The sequence below is a fragment of the Puntigrus tetrazona genome, chromosome 4 (assembly GCF_018831695.1).
Source record: "Puntigrus tetrazona isolate hp1 chromosome 4, ASM1883169v1, whole genome shotgun sequence".
Classification (NCBI taxonomy): Eukaryota; Metazoa; Chordata; class Actinopteri; order Cypriniformes; family Cyprinidae; genus Puntigrus; species Puntigrus tetrazona.
The window spans coordinates 10,908,549-10,920,685 of NC_056702.1; the positions used below are offsets into that span (position 1 = coordinate 10,908,549).

The window sequence follows — 12,137 nt, forward strand, 5'->3', positions numbered from 1 at the left end:
ATTATTGCGCCTTGCCGTTTTCCATATTGATCTGCAGTGCAACAACGCCAAATAGCGCCAAATTTCTGTTGCCTGACCCAGAAAATATGTTTGACTGAAACATACCGTCTGAGTGCTTTATTATGTAGAATACAAATTACAGCTCTGCACGATCCCAAATTGAACCGGGGGGGAGATTAATAACCCCAAACACTGCTGACGGGCAGAACAAGCAGGCGGGCTGTCAGAACTTCTCTTTAGCGCTGCCTCAGCACCACCATCCTTCAGTTGCTTTCAGCGCCAGCCATTAGCAGTGTGTGAGTATGAATGAAGGCCGTTTCATAAACGGGCACTAGAGAGTAAAGCGTCGCTGGCAGGCGGAGCGCAGACAATCGATGCCTTCGCCTTCATCTTCAATCCTTTATCTCTGTGATCAGGGCGACGGCGTGCTGGCGCTTATTCAGACTCGCAACTTCAATTTTCGGAAGGAAGTTTGAAAAGCCTTCCTCATAGGACACCTCACAGCGCTCATTTGCATCGTCTCTGAATCAGGATAATAGCATTTGGACTTTTAAACTCCATCCGCCACTTCAAAGCTTTGCTTATTGAATCAGCGTCTCCTCATAAAAGGTCTCAATTAGAGGTCGATCTTTTCAGTAATTGTTTATAAATGTTAACATCTATTTTATGACGCACAAGACTCCAGACGGTCAACTGACCGGGCTAAACTTAGATTATCCAGACAGTTTTTAATATTGTCATAGTGTATATCACTTCCTCATTCCGAGCAGAACTCATCTGCCCCGTGTTTTCAGCTTATTGTAAACAAAACTTCAACTTCCCTGTGATGAGGTTAACTGCCATGTGACACATCGGCGGTTTTTTGTGCCTTGATTCTGTGCTAAGAGCGCGCTGCATTTAAGGTTTAGCGCATCACTGTAATGCAGGATTAAAGAGCTCTTTCTGTGGTGCTTTCTAAATCTGGTTTGTTTGATCTTCAGAGGTGTGTAATGGGAATCTGAAGAGCATCCTGGGTCTGTTCTTCATCCTGTCCCGCTACAAGCAGCAACAGCAGCACCAGCAGCAGTACCTGCAGTCGTTAGTGGAGCTTCAGCAGCACGTCACACATCAGACCACAGGAGCGGCGCCAGCGAGCCAACACAAAACACAAGACATGCAGTCCAGGTAGGACACGTCTTATAATATCTGTTGCTGTTCACATCTGCATCTTTAATCCTGATATATAAATACCTACAGATGGGCAGATAGACCGACAGACAGACCGACGAACAGATAGATAGATAGATAGATAGATAGATAGATAGATAGATAGATAGATAGATTCTGTAATAAAGAATCATAAATTATCATAAATCATAAATTATCATAATCATAAATTATTTAATATTAGTATATTATAAATATAATATAATGTATTTTTATATATATATATATATATATATATATATATATATATATATATATATATATATATATATATGATTTCTTTGTATTTTGTTGACATTATTATTACTGATATAACAGTAATAGTAAATCAATAATATAATTAGTGCTGTCAAACATTTAATTGCGATGAATCACATCCCAAATACAAAGTTAATGTGTATTTTTATTTGAGTACATTTATGCACACACACAGCACGCAGTACATACACATGTATTATGTAAATATCAACTCTTTTGAATGTGATCAATAGATTTGACAGCTTTAATACATATACATTCGTATATACGATGTCATATATACAGATATCATATGATAAGAGAACAATGTATGTGTATACCTACCATATTTTAGGGACAAATACATAACTAAAATTGAGCTATATATATATATATATATATATATATATATATATATATATATATATATATATATATATATATATATATATATATATATTAATACAAAGCATATATACACATATATACATTTGAACTGTATTAGTAAATATCTACAGTAACGGACTATGATAGCAGTGTGAATGTGTGTGTTTACCAATTTGGGACAAACCTCATTTTGGGGATACCTGTATAAAATAACGGTATCAAATATAAATCATTTATTCTCATATTAAAAAAAAAAGTTTTCTGTGAGTTAGAGTTAGTTTTACAGTATTTATAAATCTTTGTGTATAAAAACAATAGATATTCTGTGCAGTGTGTGTGTGTGTGTATTTGCACGCCATGACTGTGATGTAAATAGATGAGTAATCTTAGCAGCAACTATGAAGAGGAGATGCCACACATGAGTGCCGTTACACAGCCTGGCTCACGTTACCTGACCCAGAATGCATTTGTGTGTGCGTGTGTGTGGGACAGGCAGAAAAACACGAGTGTGCATTTTGTAGTGCTGAGCTCTGTGTTCTGTCAGCATTCACAAGTGCAAAGAGAAGAGAGCGTGGAAGAGAGTGAGAGAAAGACAACAGCTGCCCCTCATTCTTATCCGGGGCCCATGGGAGCTCTCTCAACTCACATCCAGCAGTGACAGGTGTTCAGAGGGCCTTGGACTGCCAGCCTGAAACACACACACACACACACACACACAACTTAAGCATTCCACACACACACACACACACCAGATGACATCAGCGAGCAGAAGCGGGCCAGGAGGGCTGTCGATTGGCCGCACTCCTGGAGGATGTTGTAAACGCAGTCTCCTCAGATAACTATCTCAGTTCTCTGTCCAGCTCCAGACAGCCGGCTAAAAAGGAAGCTATTGTATGCCGTTTAGGAAGCGTTTCTTCAAACATTTACTGGCTTGGGGTTACAGGTGTTAAAATGGGTGGCTGGCTAATTTTCTTTTCGTGAGTCTGTGTGTGTCGTGCAATTACAGGGGTCTGGGAGATTCATCAGCTCTGGTCTTTGGCCAACAGCACAGAAACTCTTAAACAGACTCTCGGGGGTTTCTTAAAGCATTTTAGCTTACTGGCAAAAGCGTACTTCATACTCAGTGAATAAACTCATTATTTTTAATGCCCTTGTGGTTACTTTTTGTGCCCAAAAAGGAATTAAAAGTTACATTGGTCTTCCGTACAGTGTCCTGGGTAAGCATAAGTCATATTGCTAGTGCTAAATAAATTTACTGTTCTGAAATTTCATTAAAAAGCCACTGAGTATATATTTTATGTTTAAAAAGAGTACATAATTATTTTGAAGTAATTAAATTTGACTGTGGACAAAAACTTTGCTTCCATTGTTTCTGGTCTGAGAGGAAGCTTTCTAATTTAATATAGCAAACTCTATTTTTCAAACGTTTTGGAGATTTTTTTATTTAATTTTTATTTAATTCATTCTTACAAAGCATTTATTTAATAACGAAATACAGTAAGATCAGCAATATTGGAAATAACTTTCTATTTTAAATGACAATTTCCAGCCATTTTTCCATTCTTCAGAGTCACATCAGAAATCATTCTAATGAACTATTTTGTAACAATGTGAATTAATGTCAATTTTAATCAATTTAATGTGTCCTTGCTTAGTAAAATAAAATCACAGTGTCCCCCAACTTTTTATCACTTTAGTAATCCTACTTGTCACATAATAATAGTTCCTAGCATTGGCTACTTACCAAAAAAAGGCAAGCCCTATAATATGCCTCACCCCTATTTTTATAGGAAATACATTGGCACACAAAGTGCACCCAGACTGCTGCGATTAGTGAGAAAAGATTAAAGATTAAATAACTTTTAGCACTTAAACTTTTAGCCAGTTAGAACATGGCAACAAAATATGCTGTTGCTTTTGCTTTTTAAAAAAAAAAAAAAAAGAAAGAAAGAAGGAAGGAAATTCACTTTTAACACCGTGACACCCAGTCAGCTGGGTATCTGTTTTGTTTTAAAGATCTAAATGCTATAATACTGCACTGTCTGAGATCCCTGGGAATGAGGGGTGAGCTTTTTATAACACACTCTGGCTGGTTTTACCCATAGGCACTGCTCCCATTTACAGTTTTAGAGATCCAGGCTTTCTATAGCCAACACCTGCTGGAGTGATGGTCACAGAGAGAGAAAGAGAGAGAGGGATAGCTGGACACTTCGGTGCCTTTAGGTCTGGGGAAGATATGGGGGGTGAAGTGTCATCCCTCCCTCTCAGCGCACCATGTCCCGAGGTGAACAGCTCGACTCGGTGGTCTCACGATTGCCTGCCCCCAGCTCACGGGACAGGAAGAGCCGACTGTCCTATGGGAGAAAGTCTGGTGGCAATAGGTATAGTAGTACTGACCATGTTATATATCAGGAATTTTGGCAGGAGGCCATATGGTGGTTGCTCGTTTTTTGGTAGCTTTTAAACATTTTTGGCACAAGTTTTTGGTCTGTGCTCTGCAGTGTATCGAGGCTATTGTGTCCCTCCGGATTTGATCATTATCCTGGGTCCACAGTGTGACATTTTATATTTAGGTGTTTAGTTCCATTTTTGGAAGTTGTCTGTTCTGCTTTGAAAATGAGATGTTTCTCTCTCGGGAGGTAAGTTCAAACTCATTTTATGGGTTGTTGAGCTTCTCTCAGTTTTAAAACTTTTCTGAAGTTTGGTCATTCTGCTTTCTATTGAATATATATATATATATATATATATATATATATATATATATATATATATATATATATATATATATATATATATATATATATATATATATTTCCTATGTTCATCCTAGGTGTATGCATAATATATATATATATATATTATATATATATATATATATATATATATATATATATATATATATATATATATACATACATTTTCTATGATGAAAATAAGAAACGTATCAAATGCATTATACTGTATAAGGTATTTTTCACAATAGACACTGTTAATTGCAAATGCTACGAATGCAGTACTTGTGTTGTCTGTTGGCATGTTTTATTTAATGCTTTTGCAATAAGTCTTATGTCTCTGTTTGATACGGTCTTGAACTCTATACTGACACCTGTTGTTGTGAATATACTGCAGCCACACACAAAAGCGGTCACTGTTGCTTATATGACTGGAAATGCATCTATTTCATGTAAAATCTTAATTTAATAAGCATACCTATAATATAAAACAAGCAGACTGGCTAATCTTGGGCCTTATTGACCAAACCTTATTGTTTAATTTTAAAATGTTCAGAATAGTGACCTTGACAGAGCTGTTCTGTGTGAGATTTCTCACTGTGAAGTATGTCTAGATATCCCATGGCAACAAATTTATTCCTGAGATTCTCAGACTCACCACTGTCATGCTGCTAGGCTGAACACTTTTAGGAGTGAGGGGAAAAGAAAGTAAGTTGTAGAGCAAATAGTATTTTTTTATCCATCCTGTCCCAGCTGAGTTCCTCTTTGAGCTGGAGGAGAAACGATGGGCCTCATTAATCATGTGGACATGATCGCATTCTCATGAGAGTGAATGAGAGCGAGTGAAAGACAGTGCTAGTGTCTCACTGGAGCTGTCTTTGGTTACAATGCTTGTTAACCTGCTGTCTTGCCTTCCTGTTTCACTGTCTTCCTCTCGTTCTCTCAGTCTGGTGAAGTCTTTGTTGCTCCTCAGGATTTTACTCGAGGGAGTCTGTAATTTTAAGTCACTCTCGCCATAGAAACCTGTTAAAGTGAAGCTTTCACGGTGGTCGTAATGATCTCCTTCTGAGGATACCAACCAACCTTCTCACCCACTTTGGGCGGCTTTTGAAAGAATCTTATTAAAATTTGAAAAAAAAATCTAATTTGTCAGTCTGTACAATTAACTTTTGGAATTCAGGAGAATCCCTGACTATGTGTGGCATTACACAATCACAACCAGAGCGTTCTTGATATTTAATGTAGAACAGGATTTTGGATCAAAGATGTGGTTGGGGTTATCTAGCATGGAACGTCAAAGAAACATAAATCAAATGGTTTCCAGTTGGTTTGTGATCTTTATCTGCTTGATCAACTTGATTGCCACTTTTTAGATCTGGTTTTGAACTTGTAAACCATCTTAGTTAGGCTGAGGAGGTGGTAGACCACTTTAAACTAGCAACAAATCATACTGCTACCTTCAACCAAAATGATCTGTTTTCCATCATGGTTGATGGTAACAGCACCTAGATGCTGTTTAGATGTTTAGAGATGTTTTTTTTGGGGGGTTTCCATTGTAACTATTGATCCATTACAAACTGCACATCCCTTCTTTCTCATTCTCTCTCATCCTTTGACAGTAATCAACTTCCATCCGTTCACAGACACTCTCATTCCATTACGCAGCGCTCACAAACCTGCTACACGCCAAAGCTTGTCAAGACACATTTCCCGCTAAGACACAGCATATCCAAGCATAGACAAACACAAGCGCACACCCAAAACGAACAAAGCCGGTGTCAGTCAGCTGTCAGTGGCTGGATTTGAGACCTGTGTAGCCAACTGTTTTGAGTTTTGTGCTTTGGCCTAGGGTGTTTGTGCTTTGTTTTAATGTGTGTGTGTTGTAAGTACAAGTCCTACTGGCAGGGCCTCCATCCATCATACAGTATATTCGATCTGACAAAATGCACTCATTCATCCCAGCCTCAGGCAGAGGGTCTTCTCTGCCCTTACAGATATCAGCTCAGAAACCTCTAGTACTTTCACCTGAACAGCCATAAAACATATTTGCGTGAAGTTTATTACATACTCGTACAGGAAAGCAAATCCAGCCTCTGGCTTTACGTGAACTCAATTACATCTATGGCTTCCCAAAACCCATACAATATACTGTATTTACATTTGATTCACTATTAATTTAAGGAAAATGGATAAGACTTGTTTTGATGTCAGCAAATCTAATGCCTTACACATTACAGTATGTATTTTCACATTAATTTGTATACTACATGTGCTACTTATATCTTTGTGGTTTTAAGAAGTGTTTTAATTTTAAAACATACACAGTGAATGTTTATCATGGTATAAGATATGTACTGTAAGTTATAATATCTGTTTTGGGTTGCACTTTATTTTATTGTATGTGTACTTGCATGTATTTGCAGTTTACCCGCCTAATATAAGTTCTGCTAATATAAGGTAGCTATATGGGATAGGGTTATGTTTGGGGTAGCTTCAGGGTTTTTACCTAGTTATTACTTTGTTATTGTGATTACTATAGCATGTAAGTACATAGCATGCACGTTTATTAATTTTGTGTGTAATCAGTATATACAAGGTTCAAGTAAAATATTTCTGGAAGAGGCGTGTGTGTGTATCTGTGAGAGAGTGTGTATGTGAATTTGTTTTATACTGTGACTACACCTACTGGAATATCTTCTCTGTCGCGTGGGATTTCTTTTTTTGAGTGATATATTGTTGTGAAGGTCAGTCTAAACCGATCAGTGATTCACCACTGTTGAGAATAAAGCCCTCGCTGCATTCTCACACATACTCTGAGGTACATATATATGGAGTCTGTGATTTAGCTTTGAACTTGTTAAGATCTGCAACACACAACATCAACAGTAGGACAGTTGGAGGAAATGCACATACTTGTGGTTTGAGACGAGTGACATGTCATGTGAATCTGAGTAGGCGCACACAGAGGCCATGCTGTTTGCGTTTGCACGTGCGCTCCCAGCCCTCGCTAAGTGCCGCCCTTATTGCATTAGAGAGAAAGATGCCACAGTTTGAAAAAAATTCAATCCAATCATTAACCTCATTCCTCTCTCTCTCTCTTTCCCTCCTTCTCTTCTCTCCCTTTTCTCTCTCGTTCTCTCCCACTACCTCTTTACAGTCTCACCGCACGATATACAAGTCCACCAGGTCACAGTGGAATAGCAGCCCCTCAGAAGAAAAACACAAGGTAGAGTCTTCAACTGTATCTGCCTGCTCTCGCTCTGTTCTGACACCTGAAACTCTCCACAGATCTTCAGGCTAGAGACCGATCTACTGATGTTCAAAGCTGTATAGCAAAAGATCTGGGTGATGGAAGTGGGTTATGATTGAAATGCTCCCTGACGGTGTCCGTTCTTTAACTGTAGTCTGGCTTTTTCCAATTCCAAACTTTTTCTAGAGCTTTTCTGAGGGTTTTGAGCTGAATTGATTTGAGATGAACGGATACAGAAAGTGGCGGATGAACCCAAGATCTTGAATGCGGTTTATTTCTGCCCGGAGGTTTTTTTCAAGCTCCAGCAGCAGTTGTTTGGCCCTGAAAACATTTGCTTCATCCTAGAGCTGGTGGGAAGCTTTGTGCTGGCGAAGCATTTCAAACAGCCCCTGGACAAACTATGTGAGATATGTGATGGACACTATGTGTGATAAAGTACTTAGTTTACTGACAGCCTGATGGGTAGGGTTCGAATGACGCCACTATTTGCTCAAAGACAACATGTGTCTGCAGGGAGAGGAACAGGAATGAAGACATTGCTGTTTTAATTGAAGTATCTGAGATTTTTTCTCAAAGCACTGATATACAAATGTTAAGAGTGGACACGGTACATCGGTACTAAATCTGCTTTTTCATGCTAGACTTTGCTCTCATCTTAAGTTCAGACATGCTGTATACTTTAATATATAAAAGTTTAAATAAAAATGCAGAGAGCTGTCCACACCTAATGTGGGCATACTGGGTGTAGCTTTTTTGAAAAATCGGATAATCTTATACATCTTAAATCAAATATCTAATATTTTATCTTCATTTTTCTATCACTATACACTACCGTTCAAACGTTGGTATAAATTAAGAAATTAATACCAGGCATTAAATTGATTGAAAGTAAAAAAAAAAAAAAACTGTTTTCGACATAGTTTATAAAGGTCTTTGCACAATGAGTTCGAAATCCTCATCTAACGTTTTTGCATGTTAAAAAACAAATACGCCCTCACATTTACACACTGCCTCTGTCTATCATAAAAAAAATTCAGATCAGGTTAGATCTGCGTTTTCACATCCATAGCAAGCATTTTGATAGGAAATGATGAATATGGAGAAAATAAGAAAAAAATAAATAATAAAAGCATTCAAAATTTTGGACTCAGTGTGCAATGTGCAAAAAAGGTTTCTTGCGCAACGAATCAACATATTAGAATGATAACTGAAGTATCATATGACATGAGCACTAGAGTAATGGTTGTTCGTGTGCATGTGTGACGCGTGTGTTTGTGTGAAATCAAAAAATGCAGCCTCGGTAAGCATTAAGCTCTGTTCAAAACGAGAGCTATAAAGATCGTCTTTTTATTCTAAGTGCACGCTCATCTGCTGCTTTAAATTAAATGTATTTTAGTGTTCACTGGGTGGGAAAAAATTGTTCTAAAAGTGATTTCAATGTTTCTCTGTGCCTTCAATGCAATTCTTTAACATTGAGAATGATATTTAGAGCTATATCTTTATCCTTATCTTTATAGTCCTTGGTGTGAACAGGCCTTTAGAGAGCTCTTTCAAAAACATTTAATACATCTCACCACTGTCTGCTGTGGGTTCACAATTAATGAATGTGGGGCCAATTAATGAATTTCAGACACATTTTAATTATAGTTCATTAATATTTGATATGTCCCAGTGATAGGCTGGTGGGTCCTATTGAGTTTTACTATTCATTAATAAATATTTTTGGGTACATGTTAAAATTAGTGTTCATTTAATTTTAGCAATATTATGTATTTATTTGTCATTAAATTAATTTAATATTTGATATGAGGCTTCAGAGGCGACTAATAAACACAAACCTTCACACAAACAAAAATGCGCACTCATGTTTGTTTCTTCAGAGAGATGCATATGAAACTGTATGTCTGAGACCTAATTAATCAGTTCAACAATTCAAGATTATTGTGCAGTAGTCTGGGTTAGAGAGAATATTTTAATAACCTATAATCTTGTTTCTTAAAGGAATGACAGCAGGACAGATAATAATGCATAAAATTAGCTGTCCTCTAGAATCCAAAACTTTACTTCAGTTAAAAAGATAGTATTAAGATTCACAGAATATGACAGTCTTATTTGATCCTTAAACGTCCTGCTCTAAATTTTAATAGGCATAATTTAAAAGATGTTATCTTCCATAAGGCCTTTTTATGTATGCGAGACACAGATTGGATGAGATGTGATGCGTTATTAAAATTCAGGGATTATTCAGAAGTTGAGACGTTTCACAGTTGAACTCCGTCAAACCCTCACGGTTTTCATCTAAGCCCCATTGACACTTTAATTAATACCCTAATATAAACAAGAACAAATCCAGAGACCTGGTCTTCCATCTGACCAACTCAGATTCAGCTACTGACTTTTCACTGACATTTAAAGCAGAATATGTTATGCCTTCACCATTAGTTTCAGCAAAAAAACTGTAAAAAGTTCAGTGCTTCCGTGCTATTAACCAAACAGATAGTCCAGCCCCCAACTCACACCATTGCTTTGAGCCAGTGTGTTGCAATGCTTTGAAAGAGTCATGGATTTTTTAGGCAAATCAGCCTATAAATATCATACTTGTCTTTTCATATAAGTCAGGATAGAATAAAGTCTAAAGCACAGGAAAAAAAAAAGTCACACCGCAGCTTTAATTCAGGTCTATTTTAGCAATGTTCTCCGTCTTCAAATGCCTGGTAAGCACTAAATTTATCCTCTGCAGGCAGATTTGTGTTTGTGAATGTAAACATGATACATATTTATGCAAATCATAGTCTAAGGAACATTTCAAGACCAAATTAGAAAGCCACATGTCTTATAAATGCTGATGTCAGATGTTGCCTGCATCTTTGAACCAGGCCAAACTGAATCTGCTCAGTTTTGATGTGTTTTGAGGAAAAATCTGCAGAATTCTGCAGATTTTTGCACGATAAAATGTGCTACGTGCAGCTGAGAGTAACACAGTCTTACTTACAGATAAAAACGTGATGAAATTAGGCTGAATATTTAATAAATAAACACACATAGCCCAGTAGGAAACTGCGGCGCTCTACAGACACAAATTCTGAAACTTAAACTGTTCTATTCAGACCCTGTCATCAGTTCAGACACTGAAGTCGGTCCAAATTTTCACCCAAATAACAGAATCAGATATGCTTGCATATTATCATAGCTGGCGACGGTGGCCTGCACAACAGGTTAATGGGGAAAAGCAGAAGTGCCTGATGGGAAATAAGCGAGTGATGAAACAGTGTCATTAGTGGCTTGATGAGACATGCACCTGAACTGCCTGAATCATCGTTCTCCAATCCATCATTTCTAGGAAAGCTATTTGCTCTGAATCTGCCTAATAAGAGTTTTCAAAATCACTTGATCATTGATAACAATTTCAGAGGATGATGGTAATTACAGATGGTTTATAAAATGTAACTATAACTATTTAAACAAAAATTGATTTGTTTAAATCAATTGTCTATTGCCATAATCGGATTGGAGTAAAGTGAAACATCTCAGTTTGGTGCGAAATTGAATCAGCTGTAATAAACGGCGTCGGTGTCAAAGAATGTTAAATTCCTGTTTTGTTCTCCCACGACAAGTTTATGAGCCGTTGTTAGGCTGATGTGTCACAGGGTCGTGCTTCCCAATTAAAAACTGCCGGCATTTGTGAGTCATTAACAAGCTTTGTGCACGAGTAAATCATCAATTTTATGAATACAGCGAGACAATGCAAAGAAACACACACATACACACTCCAAGCTAGTTTTATTGCAGATTTTAGAGCAACTAAGTATGTTTAATGTGTTGACATATTAAAAAAGTTGCTGTTTTGGAAGAAACGGTATATTAATCAACTCATTTTGTTGAATGCTGTCCATTTATTGGCTTGTGTGTTTTATTGTCGAACAAGTGAGTGTGCTATCTGTCAAAAGCCATTACCAGATGAAGTTATGACTACTCTCCATTTGAAGTAAATATTCACAGTATTTCATCTCTTTGCAGCTGTCGAATAATAAATTCTTACGTAAATAAAATCAATAAACACATAAATAAACTTTCACATTATTCCTTTCTGTAAGACCAAATATGTCCACAGGAGGGAAGGAGGGAGGGACGGACGGACAGACAGATAGATTAGTGTTAATAGTGCGATAGATAGATAGATAGATAGATAGATAGATAGATAGATAGATAGATAGATAGATAGATAGATAGATAGATAGATAGATAGATAGATAGATAGATAGATCGATCTAAACCAGTATTGTTTTAACCTTTGTTTTCATTTAATTTGAAAGTTTTGGTCTGTC

The 12,137-nt window shown here is 37.1% G+C and overlaps 1 protein-coding gene across 1 annotated transcript in view; it reads left to right on the plus strand.

The window, feature by feature from the left end:
• nav3 (neuron navigator 3) overlaps positions 1–12,137 on the plus strand; it is a 125,730-nt gene that overhangs the window by 51,464 nt on the left and 62,129 nt on the right. Inside the window, 2 exon segments of the mRNA XM_043236579.1 lie at positions 981–1,164; positions 7,720–7,788. Of these exon segments, the coding sequence (XP_043092514.1) occupies positions 981–1,164; positions 7,720–7,788 (253 nt within the window).